Consider the following 16,128-nt stretch of genomic DNA (forward strand, 5'->3'; position numbering starts at 1 on the left):
TTTATCTGAATACTGAAGAAGAACATAGTGACAGGAAATATACAAACATGCAGTTTCCAGTAAACCATTATCAAAATACATTGGAACATTTGAAACCATTAAAATTTTTTTAACACGGAATTATGTGTGTATTTTAACATGCAACAGTGCTTTATGATTAAAGCTCTCTTTGGTTGTAAGGAACAGAAACTTATGCAAGCTGACTTAAAAAGGAATAATTATTGTAAAGATGCAACAGGAAATTCTGTGAACATCAACAGACAGGTGCTGAAGTGCAGCTGGGCTTCAGAGGAACTAGAGTGGCAGTCAAGACCCAAGTCCTGTCTCAGGCCTGAGATCTCTATAATCATGATGATTGCTCTGCTAATTTTGCATGTGGCTGTTAGCCCCAAACCAATGCCATAACTTCAACTCAAGTTCCTGCACTGATGACTTCTCTCTGCGTTCTCCTTCGTCCAATTAGTGATTATCTCTGTGCAGTGACTTGTTGTTGTTGTTACATAGGCTCAATGCGCAGGATAGTTCAAGGTAAATTATGAAGGTACACGAGCAGGCAGATGGCTAAGTGTCCAGTATTGGTTCCACTATCCCAAACCTTCAACTTTGACAGTTGTGCAGCACCTTATCTATCTATTACCTCTTTTAACAATTACACATAACACTTCATACAGTGTATGGGGAGTGATGACAAGGTTAGGAGTTCTAAGGATTTGTGGAACACTAAGGTGTAACAAATTTAAAGTATTTAAGAATGCTTCAGCTAATAATTATTGCATTAAAGGGAAAAATAACACTGAGCTTCATAGGATTGTAGTTCGAATTAAGAGCTCAAAGTGCCTAGGGCAGTAGTTGGAAGTAGTTGTTTCCCTTTCATCTGTTTATCTGTTTATTTGTAGGTTGTTTTGAAGATAGTTACTATTGTTCCTTTCTCCTGAGATTGGTGTTTAGGAACAATTTCTCTGATTTCTGCCACCCGATTGCTTCTGAGTCCTGAGAATCTAAGATTGCCTTCAAAGCCAGGCCAGTGCTAAGAGTAGTTGACAGTGGCATCAGCACCACCAACAGTGACAGCAGCCACCATAGTCATTGACTTCCAACATGACTCAGAAGAACTTGTATGTTTGTTTCTCTCACAGGTGGATTTGCTATCGTGTTTCTAGTAAGGACAAGCAACGGAATGAAATGTGCCTTGAAACGCATGTTTGTCAACAATGAGTATGATCTCCAAGTGTGCAAGAGAGAAATCCAGATAATGGTAAGGCTGCCCCTCAGACTTGAGACTGCTTATGAAAATGGGGGTGGGAAGAGACTGTGCCCTCTCATAAAGGCGGGGGGAGAGGGTTGTTCCCTTTCCTGCAGTGGCAGAGAGGCCTCTGCACATCATGGGGATGAACAGCATTGGGGTGTAGGATGCTGCTCCTGCCTTGGTCACCTTCAGTTGCAGGGTTGAAGAGAAAGGGACCTATTGAAAGAACAGCTATATTTTTAGGTCAGAGAAATAGTTTTGGACATTGGGAAAATTTATTTCACAACATGGTTCCCAGAATTAACTGTGGAGTTTAATCTGGAAACCCTAGCTTTTCAGCAAACCTCTTCTTCTAGTCTTGTCTTCTATCAGTTACCAATCCAGTTTTCAACTCTCTTGAGCTCTTCAGCATTCTGTGACATATCTTTTCACACATTTTTATTTTGTACATGTAGTTCTTTCCACCTGGAATGCTTCTCTCTTTTTTTGGCCTAGAAACCTCTTACTCTGTGATTTCATTTATAAAAGTCTAAGAACAGGCAAAAGTGATCCTTGGTAATAAAAGTCAGAAAGCAGTTAGCTGGATGTAAGAAATTGATTAGAAATGGGCATGTGGGAACTTTCTGGGCCATAGAAATGTTTTATACCTTGTTTTGGGTAGTGGTTACACAAGCCTATATAATTGTTGAGCACCTTAAGATCTGTGCATTTTATTATATGTTAATTATATCTTAAAAACTTAGTTTTCAAGATACAGATTAATATGTTTTAAAAAAGAGTTCCTGTCTATTAGAGGTATATGACAAAATATTTATAGATAAAATAATATGACGTCTTGAAGTTAATGAGTGGATTTAGAAGAGAAACAAGATTGGCAATGAATTGATTATGATCAAGGCAGAGTGATGGGTATATGTAAGTTTGTTGGAGTTGCCTCTTTCACCTCTGTTTATGATTACACGTAAAAAATGTAAATAGTCTTTTAATCCATCATGTTTCCACAGTACTTTTGTTAATGCCAATTATATTGTTTATCTTGTTATTTTATAAATAGTACTGCTATCAGAAAGTAAGTTATTTAAAATCAGAAACTTTATATTCCAGCGCATTGCTTGACATAGAGTAAATACTTAATAAACTTAGGATGAAATTAATGTATGAATAATGGTAATAACAGATGTGCATGTTCATCAAGAGATGATGATTCATTTGTGCTCTGGATTTTAATGCTTTTGTAAAGAGACCTAAAAAGTGGATGAGGAGGGCATTGTAGGGATCCCACCAGGCTTTGCTTGCCCCTGCCCACCCCTTGTGGGGTTGCCCTTTCTGTGGCTACTTAGAGTAACTAGTTGTACTGTAGTTGAGCTACTGAAGGAACTCAGAACTTTAGAGAGCCTGGTACTACTTTTAATTTCAGAAAGCTGAAACTATTTGGGAAGTAACTGTTGATAGAAATGTGTTGCTGTCATCATTGCAAAACAAATAAGCAAAAAACCCTAAGGCTCATATAAATACAGTCAGGACCATGAGGATCTGTCCACAAGGCACCAATGTTCTCCCACTACCTTGCCACACAACTCAAAATGACTGTGCTCACTGTATTTTCCTTTATCCACCTCATAGGTTTTCTGGATGCTTACTACTCCCACCTTGCCCCTTCCTTGCTCAGCTCTCACACTTCATTTTCTGTCTTTGCTTCTGCTATTTTCTCCGCCTGGAATGGCCTTCTCATTCATTTTCTGGTGTTAGCAAAGTAATTCCACTCTTGAACTTTCTCCCACTCATTTATAAACATGTTCGAGGGCTTACTTTGTGCTTAGCAGGCATTGGAGTAGAGGAACTAAGAAGACACAGGCCCCATAGGAGCTCACAAATTAATGGACCTGATTAGGAATTAAATTATGTGGGTTCAAGTTCTGGTCTGGCCAGGTATTAGCTGTAGGAGTTTTGTTTTGAATTTTGTTTATATTTTTTAAAAACTTAAATACTCCAGTAGGTGAACTAAATAAACTTGTTACAAAAACATCAAGCATTTCCCCAAGTTTTTTCCTCCTTTGCCATTTCAGGGTCCCAAGGAAACCACTTTTAGTTGATTTATTTGCTATATTTCTAACTAACATGCTGACATTGCTGATTCTTGATCTCCCCTCCCCAACCCCTGGCAACCACTGATTTAGTTTGCCTTTTCCAGAACTTCATTTAGTTGAAGTTATTCCATATGATTCAGTATGTAGCCTTTTTGGATTGGCTTCTCTCAGTAATATGCATTTAAGGTTTTTCGTGTCTTTTTTATGGCTTGATAGCTCATTTATTTTTTTGGGCTGAGTAATATTTCTTTGTATGGATGTATCACAGTTTACATATTCACCTACTGAAGGATATTTTGGTTGCTTCCACATTTTAGCAGTAATGAGTAAAGCAGCTATAAACATCTGTGTGCAGGTATTTGTGTGGGCATAATTTTCAACTTATTTAGATATTGAATATATTTTCAACTAAGCAGTTATTTCAATTTTAAAGATTCCCTTTTTATGTTTCTAAGCCAGGGCTAGAATCTGTTTTTAAACAGAATCCTAGCTGATTCATATTTATATGAGCGTTTGACCACACTACTTAGAATCAGACTCTAAATGACTTTAAAGATCTATTCAGTAAGTACAGGATTAATTAATGGTAAGACTTGGGAAAAGGAGAGTACATTTGAGTGTAGAAAGGAGAATATCTAGGACTTCTTATGTAGGTAAACCCACAAGGGCCCCAGATACCATGGCCTTTTCTAACTCCAGGACCAGCCCTGGAGTTCTTCCTTTCAGTACTACACTGGACTTGACAGTGTTTGTATGCCTGTGAATAACTCCTTGAAGAGAGTTATAAAGGAAATTTAGAGTTATAGAGAAGGAAAAGTAAGGCAAAAGACTCCTTTACAAAGCAACTTTGGGAGAGGGAAATTAATTTCAGGCTTTAGTACTGCTTTTCTTCACCTTTTAAATTAAGAAGAATCTGAAATTTGGTTAAACGGTCTGTGCAACCCTAGTGTGATTCTAGAAGTAGGTAGCAATAATGTTGACTCAAATTCAGAAAACATTGAATATTTGAATAGAGGGTCAAAAGGGGTTAATATACCTTTTTGGAAACTTACTTTACGTAAATGTAAGCACTGTAAGAATCAGGAATCTGTAGGTTTGATGCTGACATTGCAAGGAAGGGTAGCTTGAGAAATGTAGGGAAATTAGTTATATGCAAAACTCACTTTTACTATTTTGAGGTGAGTGATATTATTGATATGCTATTTAGAATGCTATCTTCTTTGTTTTCTTGCACATGAATATAAAGGTTTTTAGGTATGTATTTAGGAATCGAGACCTCTGTTTTCTTGTAAGGCCTTAAGATTCTTAAGTAGGAATTCTGCTACAGGAATTGTGAAGTTAGGGATAGAATACTGTTCTGTACTACAGGCATCATTAATTAGGATCCCAGATGAACTTGAAATTTGTAACCTATAGGATCTGGGTTGAAGGAAGGGCTGATTTTCAAATGATAGTTTTTGTGTGTGTTTGTGAAAAAAGTTTTTAAGCACTTAAAGCAGTTAAATATGAAAGTTAATAAGCTCACTATAAACCACTTTAGATATCTATTTAATAAAGTAGGTCTTCTAATAACATGTTTGTCGGTACTTCATTAATCTTGCTTAGTGTTAATTTAAAATAAAGTTTGAAATGACAACACAATCTCTTTAGACTTATCACTGTTAAAATCATGTAATGTAAACTGATCTGATCTATAATGAACTGAACATTCCCCACACCCTAAAACGCAGGTTTTGACTTACACTCACCATATAGATATTTATCCCAATACTCCAAATGCTAGTTGTAGCCAAGGGCATCAAAGCATCTTCCCCATGTCCTGCCTCTTCCTGAATAACTAGGTAGTTATTGAGATTGCCTCTCCTCCTTCCCTCCTCCCTCCCTCCCTCCTACCCTCCTCCAGTGTGGATTTCATCCCATACCTCTATATGCAGTCTATTCTGTAAGCCTGGGACTGGTCCTTTAACTAAAGCCAGGGAAAGCTGGGGAATCTTCTGGCCTGCAGCTGCTGGGAGCTTTATGCCAGTGTACCGTCAATGTAAATCAGCCTCAATTTGCAGTAAGATTTTCTCTTGACCTTTTCTACATTTCAAAACTATTCAAACAGATCTTCTCCATCAGTTATAAACCAGTGATGTTTTACTCTAAGATCTGAGATATTGCTGCCTCATCAAGTCATTAAAAGTCATGGTCTCCCTCCAAAGAGGTGGTCTTTTCTGGTAGATATATCTCAGAATCTCTGCAGAAGATAAAATGAACAGGAATTTTATCAGTTGAAGGTAAAGATGGACTTGAACTCATCAGCAGACATCTTGGCAAGCTGTTCTAGGATGCCATCTGCAGATGTTAATTATCTAGTTTGGGTCCTCTAATAGCTCTTAACCTCCTCTTGACTCTGCCAAATGCTTTTTATTTTTCTTGTAGATTCTTTCTATTCCTCTTTGGGCAATACAAAGTCACAGGCAACATTGCTGATTCTCTTTCAAACATGTTAGTTGTAAAAATATTAGTCTTTCATTCCTCCTTGTGGACATTTGGAGGACATGATCTTCCGCTCCATTTTGTTTTCCAAGAACTTCTCTTCAGTTCTTCCTATTTCCAGGACTGTGTAAATGAAACAACTCCATAAGAGTTGATAATAATACTGAAAAGCAGAGGGAATAATAGTCCTATGAAACTGGAGTCCTGAAATCACTCTCTATTTGGAGAAACTTGAACTCTAGAAGCTGCTTTTCTGCTTCATTATCTCTCTTGTCTGTTATCCAACACAGTTGCTCTAAGACTTTTTGCTCATCAAGCTTCTTTCTCATTCCCATGTACTTGAAGATGATTTTGCTTTCTACCAAAAACAGTAGATCTGAGATCACTCAAATTTTTTTCCCTAGCCTTAAACCAATATTCATATCCATTTTTATTTTCTTCCTGATTGCCAGGAAAGGCGTGTCTAAGACAGTCCCTGTAACAGTGCTCTGAATCCTCACCTCTTCTACCTACTTATGGGACTGTTCCATCATTTATCGCAGCCTTACAGCTTTCTTCTCCTGGCTCCTTCCATTCTCCATTGGTCATTTCTCTCCCATCCTAAAAATTCTTTTCCTCAGTGCTGCTTCTCTCTTCAGCACAAAATGTTTTGAAAGAGTAATCTGTAGTTTCTGGCTCTATATATTCAATTCCCATTCTTTGCAAATCCAATTCAATTCTTACCTCCATTCCATGCCCTCTCTGAAACTGCTCTTGCATGGATCGCCAACGACTTCCCCATTGCCAATTGCAATGGTCACATTTCTGCCTTTGGTCTACCTTCTGAGGCAACTACATTTTTAATCTTTCATTCAGAGGAAAGTTCTAATGAGTTTTAACTTTGATGTTCAGGGTTCAGTTGTGTTCATTTGATATTGTGAGGCTTCCTCTTATTTGGCTATGTAATTTCAGATTGCAAGAGACTTTATTTATATTACTTTAAACAGTGGAATGACTCTCTATGTGGTGATAGTTACTATTCTGTGGTACAAACTGCCAAATTTGTATGGCAACTCTTACAGAACCACATATTTTTCTTACTCTCCCACTTTTTATTAAACCAAAACAAAATAATTTATTAAAACTAGTTAATAATAGATTTGTGCAAAAATATTTCCCAGCTAGCTCATTTTTTGCTCACTAATGACCTTAGATTTTGAACATCATCACTACACAGAATTGCCTATTAGATGTTGTAATAACTATACCAGAGTGAGAGGCAACTTCTGGTGCCTCACTGGGTCCTGACACAAAATAAATTCCACAAGCAGCCCTAGGAGATCATATGCAGTTCCAACCAGAGAGCTGGAAACATGACCCATCTTATTTATATACCAGCTGGTTGGCTTGGAAGGCTTAATTACAAGCAAAATGCTTAGGTCTGGATTCCATTGTAGTTCCTGTAAAACTGTAAAGCAGTTATTCTTTTATATAATTCCTAAAGGGAGAAAAACAGTATGAACAGTTTAAAAGTCAAGTTGAATTTACTTGTTTCCCTACAACCAGGAAAAATCATCAGTTTCACTTTTCTGAATTAAAAACTGACATGTTTAAATAGTTCATACTGTTTCTCTCCTCGTAGCCCCTCTGCAGTGGTCCCGCAGTATTGCTTCCAGTTTTCATGCATCACTAATGCAGTAAGCAAGGAGTCACCCTGTGTCCATTTGGTTCTAGGGTTCAGGAGAGGGCTATGGTTTAGTAGGGTTTTTGGATTGCTATTGAAGATCTGGCCATGAATCTCAGAGACCACTGGGAATCTGCTCTTGACCCTGCTCCTTAACCTCTGTGTATTTAAGTTATCTGTGCTAACGGAACTGACTGGCTCATTGTGTTTTTGTTGGTGTCTGTAACTGATAATATTTTAACTCTTCTTCACAGAGGGACTTGTCGGGACACAAGAACATTGTGGGTTACATTGATTCTAGTATCAACAATGTGAGCAGTGGTGATGTATGGGAAGTGCTCATTCTGATGGACTTCTGTAGGGGTGAGTACATGAATCATATCTTAAGCTCTCATTTCACTAGCACTTGAATTGTCAAGGGCATGGTGGTTGTTTCAGTTATTACACTGTACTCTAATGTATGTTGTTCTGGTTTTAAAGATGGGAAAACTAAGAGGCTAAAAGATACAGAGTCTGCTGTCACCTCTTGGTTATTCTGATAATGGCAGGGATCAGTGGTACAAATAGTTCAAAGTGGTGGATAATGCAAAACTCCATGTTTTTTAGGTTTAGGAAGGGCGCTTGTATATGAATGAGAATGTATCAGAATGAGAATGAATGTGTTCTTTGTGGTGCTTTAAAACAATAATGAAGGCACATAATAAAGGCCCAACTCCAGATGGACTACAGAAACAATTCAGCTTCCCCACTCCCTCTCTGATGTGTTCTATTCTCCACCCACACCACCGTCCTTGTTATGGGATAAAATAATCCTTTTCCTGTAATGGAAATGACCTTCCTCCCCTTGCTTGAGTGCTATAATTGCCAGGAAGGCTACATTCAAACTATGCTGCTCTTAACAGTGGAGTTTAGTAGTTGAAAGCATGGAGTTTCAAGCAGTGTTTATCTTGGGAAATCCAGACTATAACATGATTTTATTCAGAGTTGACGGCATTTCATACAACCATTGTTTGGAGGTGTGACTTTTTTTGTTTAAGCAGCTGCCACTTACAAGCTTGGGTCACTGTCTCGCTGTTATGTAGTCACCCTTACTTCCACTAATATTTTCCTTGCCTTAAGATACTGTCCATAAACTAAATATGTTGCCTATCCCAAAAATGTGATGTCAACTAGTAATTTCAGCCTTTACTATATAGTACCTATTAACCTGATTTTTAAAAATACTACCAAATTTGAACTTGACAGTTTGTTTCCTCCTGCCCAATCCTTTTTGGACAGTAAAATATTTAGAGATGAGGCAGTAGAAGCATTCAGGGATCTGGCTAATTTTGTAAATGAAGCCGTTAGGCTTTTGGTCCTGGAGATTAAATGTTGGCATAGCATTTCTACAGACTAGGCGGCAAGTAGTGAAGCCAGGAAGACAAGGCTGTTCCTGAAGTAAAGACTATAAAAGCTGTCTTCTTTCCTTCTCCTGAGGTTTATTGTGCAATTGGATTCTTACTAAAAGATACGGCAAGTTGAACCTGTGGTCTTGTTTCATACACAGCAGGGACAGTATAACCAGGCAACTAGAGCAGGACCATATTATCAGCTCTATTACTAATCTTAAAGCCATAATGAGGGCAGCTCATGTCTGGGGTGCATAATGGAATAAGCAAACTATTTTTTGATTTTTAATCCTCACCTGAGGATATTTTTTCCATTGATTTTTCTAGAGAGAGTGGAAGAGAGGGAGAGGAGGGGAGAGAGAGAGAGAGAGAGAGAGAGAGAGAGAGAGAGAGAGAGAGAGAGAGAGAAACATTGATTGGTTGCCTCCTGCTCGCATCCTGACCAGGGCCAGGGATCGATCTGCAACCGAGGTATGTGCCCTTGGCCAGGAATCAAACCTGTGACCCTTCCGTCCATGGGCCTATGCCCTAACCAATGAGCAACCAGCTAGGGCAGGAAACTGTTTTTGACACATTGGAGAAAGCACTGGATTGTTAAAACAACACACTAATTCCAGGGTGCGAATCAAGACAGCTGGGTTTTAGTCCTGGCTCAACTAGTCTGTTGAGCCAAGTAATCATGTCTGTTACCTTGGTCCAGGTTGCTGCTTTGTGGAGAGTCATTTATTCTCTTGGGTAAGAGATGAGTCTGAATGTTTATAACTTCTCTTTTCCTCTGCCCCCCTCTTAGGAGGCCAGGTGGTCAACCTGATGAACCAACGCCTGCAAACAGGCTTTACAGAGAACGAAGTGCTCCAGATATTTTGTGACACCTGTGAAGCTGTTGCTCGCCTGCATCAATGCAAAACTCCTATTATTCACCGTGACCTGAAGGTAACAGACCACCTATTTAATTGTTTGTTCTTACAGAGTATTTTCTATCTGACCCAGGGATGGGGTAGACACTAGGGGATATGAGAGAAGTGTAAGGCATGGTTCCAAATTCTGAGCTTTCGTTCTTCTTGGGGAGAGAAAATGCAAAGGAAGAAAAGACACAACAGTACAGTACAGGTATCAGTTTTATTAAGTCATTTTCAGAAATTCTTCATAATCATCAAACGCTTGAGCACACATTGTTTTTATTTTTCCTGATACATTGCCAAATTCACTTTTCCAGAGTCATGAAAAGTTATATATAATTTAAATAGTTTATAAACAATGATGCTTGGTCTTTAAAGTCTATTTCCTATTTTGCAAAATCTATTAATTTATTACTTTAAAAATGTGTCCTGCTAATTACCATCTGCTTGCACCAGGCCTTTCACGTTGTAGTCGATTCACAATGTTTGTTGCATAGAATTGGCTAGCAGTTATGGAGCACCAGCTGTGTGCCACACTCTACTCGACACTTTATGTACACTGTCCCTTTGGAGGAAGACATTCTTCTTTACGCTTTATAGTTGAGGCAACTCAGGAGTAGAGAGGTTATATGACTTGCCTAAGGTCACATAACTAGGAACAGTACCAGAGTTTGAGTACAATTCTTCTGATTCTAAATTGCAGCTTCTTTTTATTATATCCACTAGGGGCCCGGTGCACGAAATTCATGCACTGGGTGTGTGGGGGGGAGTGTCCCTCAGCCCAGCCTGCCCCCTCTCACATACTGGGAGCCCCCAGGCGTTGACCCCCATCACCTTCCAATCGCAGCATCAGCCCCTTGCCCAGCCTGACGCCTGGGCCAGAGGCGTCAGGCCTGGGCAGGGGACCCTCATTTCCCCCCATCACTGGTTCTGCCCCCAGCCCAGGCCTGATGCGTCTGGCCCAGGCGTCAGGCCTGGGCAGGGGACCCCCAGACCCCTCCGATTGCTGGCTCTGCCCCTTGCCCAGGCCTGACGCCTCTGCCAGAGGCGTAGACCCCCATCACCCTCCGATCGCCTGATCGGCCCCTTGCCCAGGCCTGACGCCTCTGCCAGAGGTGTCAGGCTTGGACAGGGGACCCCCATCTCCCCCCCGATCACTGGCTCTGGCCCCCGCCCAGGCCTGATGCCTCGGCCAGAGGAGTTGACCCTCATCACCCTCCGATCACCAATCACCGGATCGGCCCCTTGACCAGGCCTGAGGCCTCCGGCAGAGGTGTCAGGCCTTGGTAGGGGACCCCCAGCTCCCCGCGGTTGCAGGCTCCACCCCTGCCCAGGCCTAACGCCTCTGGCCTAGGCATCCGGCCCGGGCAGCGGGGACCCTCAGCTGCAGCGGCCCCGTGATCGTGGGCTTCGCTTTAGGCCCAGGCAAGGGACCCCTAGCTCCTGGGACTGCCAGCTTCGACCGTGCCCAGCTCCCATCGCTGGCTCCACCCCTACTTCCTGCTATCACTGGCCAGGGCGGCAAAGGTGCCTGATTCTCTGATCATGGCTGGGGGGCAGGGCAAAGGCGGCCCCAGGGCCGCCTTTGCCCTGCCCCCCAGCTCTTAGCTCCCCCCTGGGTTTCTGATCACTGTCAGTGGCAGGGGGCTTCTTCCTGCTTTCCCTTTCGCCTCCCTGCATTGTGCCTACATATGCAAATTAACCGCCATCTTGTTGGCAGTTAACTGCCAATCTTAGTTGGCAGTTAATTTGCATATAGCCCTGATTAGCCAATGAAAAGGGTATCGTCGTACGCCAATTACCATTTTTCTCTTTTATTAGTGTAGATGTTTTGAGAAATGTGCTTCATGGCTAATAACTTACATCAGCATTCCCTAGTGCGCTTGTTAAATGCAGGCTGCTGGGTTCCACACTGAATCTATTGGGCTGTAATTTTGGTAGTAGTGTCAGGGAGGCCCAGGAATTCATATCTTTTTTTTTTTTTTTTTATTAATCTTTATTGTTCAGATTATTACATTTGTTCCTCTTCCCCCCCCCCCATAACTCCCCTCCTCTCAGTTCCCGCCCCACCCTCTGCCCTCACTCCCCACCCACTGTCCTCATCCATAGGTGCACGATTTTTGTCCAGTCTCTTCCCGAATCTACCACACCCCTTTCCCCCCCAAGAATAGTCAGTCCATTCCCTTTCTATGTTCCTGATTCTATTATAATCACCAGTTCATTCTGTTCATCAGATTATTTATTCACTTGATTCTTAGATTCACTTGTAGATAGATGCATATTTGTTGTTCATAATTTGTATCTTTACCTTTTTCTTCCTCTTCCTCTTCTTAAAGGATACCTTTCAGCATTTCATATAATCCTGGTTTGGTGGTGATGAACTCCTTTAGCTTTTCCTTATCTGTGAAGCTCTTTATCTGACCTTCAATTCTGAATGATAGCTTTGCTGGATAAAGTAATCGTGGTTGTAGGTTCTTGGTATTCATCACTTTGAATATTTCTTGCCACTCCCTTCTGGCCTGCAAAGTTTCTGTTGAGAAATCAGCTGACAGTCGTATGGGTATTCCCTTGTAGGTAACTGGGTTTCTTTCTCTTGCTGCTTTTAAGATTCTCTCTTTGTCTTTTGCTCTTGGCATTTTAATTATGATGTGTCTTGGTGTGGTCCTCTTTGGATTCCTTTTGTTTGGGGTTCTCCGCGCTTCTTGGACCTGTAAGTCCATTTCTTTCACCAGGTGGGGGAAGTTTTCTGTCATTATTTCTTCAAATAGGTTTTCAATATCTTGGCCTCTCTCATCTTCTGGCACCCCTATAATTCTGATGTTGGTACGCTTGAAGCTGTCCCAGAGGCTCCTTACACTATTCTCGCATTTTTGGATTCTTTTTTCATTTTGCTTTTCCCATTGGGTGTTTTTTGCTTCCTCGCATTTCAAATCATTGACTTGATTCTTGCGCTCCTCTGGTCTGCTGTCGGGAGTCTGTATAATATTCGTTATTTCAGTCCGTGTATGCTTAATTTCTAGTTGGTTCCCCAATATAACATCGAGGGTCTCATTAGATTTCTTGAGGATCTCACAACATTTATCGGCGGTCTCACCAGTCTTTTCGAGGGCCTTACTAAGTTTATCGGCAGCTTCTAGACAGTTCTTAAGAGACCTTAAAAGTGTGGTTCTGAACTCAATATCCTCCATTGACAGTTTTGTCCTGTTTCTTTGTCTCCGCATTTTTTATGCTTTCTTGGTACACCCCCTAGTGGTCTTCCTGTGCAGTCTTGTTGCCTTTAAGCCTTGATTGATGTCGGCAATACCAGGGGTGAGTTGACCTCCAGGCTAACTGGCTATGAGAGTCCGCTGGGTCTGCAGTGGGAGGGCTTCTGTGCTGGATCTCTAAGGTGGTGCTAATCTAGCCTTTGCCTGAGGCTATCCGGCAAATGGTTCTTCGCAGGGCTTGGGTGGGGCGGGTCCCAGGGGGATCTACAGGGCGGGCCGGAGCGGGCAGTTATGGCTGCTCTCAGTTCCTTCCCCAGGGGCTCTGCCTCTCAGAGTCCCAGCAATGGCTGCAAACCTCGGAGAGAAAGCTGCCTTCGAGTTCCGACCGAAGCCAGACAGTCCCGCTTCTCCCGTTTGAGTCTTGCTCCCCAGAGACTCGCCCGGATCTGGAGCTCAGAGTCTGAAACTCCCTCCCGATTGAAAACAACAACCGTGCCCTCCGCCACCAGCCCGCTCCGCGCGCACTCCGCACCTGAGTATTTCACTTCAGCACTGCGCCTCCTCTGAGTCTGGGTATGATATTCTCTTTCCTCCTAGTTGTAGAATTTCCACTCAGCCAGCCTTCCTGTGGTTTTGGATGATGTCCGTTCTGTCCTTTAGTTATATCTCTGAAGTGGTTGTTCGAGGCAGCGATCTCCTGCGTTAACCTACGCCACCATCTTGGTTTCTCCCTGGAATCAGCTTTCTTGTTTAGGTTTGAATCTTCACTGCACCACTAACTGTGTGACCTTAAGACAGTCACTCCAGGAATTCATATCTTAAGAAGCACCTCACGTGGTTTATATTCCGAAGTATACTCTTTTGTATGTTCAGCAGTATACTGGCATTAATGTTTGGGCTCTTTTTAAAAAATTGAGACATAATTCACATACCATAAAACTCACTCTTTTAAAGTGTACAATTCAATAAATAAATAAATAAATAAATAAATAAATAAATAAATATAGTGTATAATTCAGTGGCTTTTAGTACATTTACAAGGCTGTGCAATTGTCCTCACTGTCTGATTTCAGAACATTTCATCACCCCAGAAAGAAATCCTGTATCCATTAGCAATCACTCTTCATTTCCTGGTCCTCTAACCCTGGGTAACCACAAATCTATTTTCTATTGCCTGTTCTGGACATTTCATGTAAATGGACTCATGTAGTATATGACCTCTTGTGTCTGACTTCTTTCACCTAGAGTAATGTTTTCAAGGTTCATCTATGTTGGAGCATGTATCAGTGCTTCTTTCCTTTTCAAGGCAGAATACTTCATTGTGTGGATAAACCACATTTTGCTTATTCATGGATCAGTTGAGGGATGTTTGCATTGTTTCTATTTTGGCTATTATGACTAAAGCTACGATGAACAACCATGTGCTAGTTTTTATGTAGGTGTATGTTTTTAGTGCTCTTAGGTGTATAGCTAGCTGTGGAATTGCTAGGTCATATGGTAAATATGTTTAGCTTTTTGACACATTGCCAAACTGTTTTCCACAGTGGCTGCACTATTTTACATTCCATTAGCAAATATATGAGGGTTTTAATTTCTCCATATCCTCACCAATATTTGTTATTGTCCTTTTTTATTTTAGCCATTCATAGTGGCTGTGAAATGGTACATACATACTGGCATTTCTATACTAAAGAAGTTAGCTTTCAGGAAGATACCGTACATATATACCTCCAAAGCCTTAGATAGCCTTCTCCATGTACCTCTGCCCACAGTCAGCCCTTTTTCTGAATAAAAAATAATACATCTCAGTAAGTATTATGAGCATGGCATAGTATGAGTACATAATTCTGTACAGATATAATATGGTTCCTACTGTCAAGATGTTTAAAGTATTGGTGAGAGGACATAAATGAAATAGTTAGACTTGAAACAGAAATAGGTGAAATACAGAACTTTATAGAACAAAGTGATGAATAGATGAAAATCAAGTGGCTTAATATATGATCAGATAGTGAGATCAGGGAAATGGTGGTTGGAATCCTCTAGAAAAGTGGGATTTTGAAGTACTCGTGGGATATGGGTGGTCACAGAGAGGATGAAGGACATTTCAGGCAGAGAGTGGAGCCTGAGGTCTACCTTGGGAACCACAAGGCTGTGAGATGGAGAGGTGCACACCAAGTTAGATGCCACACTCTGAGTGTGTATCGATATTTTACTGATGAGTGAAATTCTTAGACCTGTTAGCATATCTTTTGAAATAAATAGTACCAATGTTTTAGGAGTTGTTTTTTGTTCCTGCTACCTACCTTGGAGAAGAGTTTGTGAGGCGCAAAAAATAGGGGAGAAGCGTGGCTGGGCAGCACCTGCCCTGGTCTGTGAGTGTGGGAACCCCAGCCTCTCTGGAGCCCCATTCTCTCCCTGTGTCAAATGAGGTTCAATTTCATACGGAACTTGGATTTTGTAGCACTTGCAGTGTGACTTGTACCGAATTGTAAGTGCTGTGAGAGATGAACATGGCAGCGTCCTTCATATTGCCGGATGTAAAGGACACTTCTCAGTCCCTCTTATTCTCCTCCTGTGGCCTTTGACTCCTTTGTGACTGTCTCCTCCCTTACCCTCTGTGAAATAGTGCTCTACCCGCTCCTCAGGCTGTTGGTTACTTCTATAAACACTTAGCCATGAGCCTCGGTTCCCTCCTTCCTGAAGTGGAGACAACAGTGCCAGCTTTGTGAGGGTTGTAAGGTTAATGAGAGCATGCATGTCACCGTCCAGGCACATCCCTTGCACAGTAAGCCCGGAGAGGGTACGGAGATGAGAGCAAGGGGAGAGGGCCCTCAAGCACCCTTTAGAGAGTGCTATTCCCATGTTCTTAAACAATATCTTCCTTTATTTTGACTTTGTAAACATTTATTGGATTAAATGAGGCCAACATGATAATTATTTTACACCCATAAATAACCTACCCACTTTGCATATTCCCAGCATATTAATGCCCTGTTCACAGTGCTGCTGTGAGGTGGTAGGTAAGTGTGAGTGATGGGAACTTAAGGTACACGGAGTAGGTCAGTGCTTGGGCTCAGGCAGCAAGAGCCCCAGACTCTTCCTTCAGTGCACTGAACAGCCCATGCGAAGTCTCAGCAGAAGAACATGGAGCCAAC

General features: G+C 41.4%; 1 protein-coding gene across 17 annotated transcripts in view; it reads left to right on the forward strand.

The window, feature by feature from the left end:
* The window catches only part of AAK1 (AP2 associated kinase 1), a 148,487-nt gene that overhangs the window by 66,589 nt on the left and 65,770 nt on the right, over positions 1-16,128 (forward strand). For all 17 annotated transcript variants that reach the window (XM_059659566.1, XM_059659568.1, XM_059659567.1 and 14 more), the window contains exons 3-5: positions 1,137-1,255; positions 7,732-7,840; positions 9,656-9,798. In XM_059659566.1, coding sequence (XP_059515549.1) covers positions 1,137-1,255; positions 7,732-7,840; positions 9,656-9,798 — 371 coding nt within the window. The remainder of the gene's footprint in view (positions 1-1,136; positions 1,256-7,731; positions 7,841-9,655; positions 9,799-16,128) is intronic.

Source organism: Myotis daubentonii, chromosome 12 (assembly GCF_963259705.1).
Source record: "Myotis daubentonii chromosome 12, mMyoDau2.1, whole genome shotgun sequence".
Classification (NCBI taxonomy): domain Eukaryota; kingdom Metazoa; phylum Chordata; class Mammalia; order Chiroptera; family Vespertilionidae; genus Myotis; species Myotis daubentonii.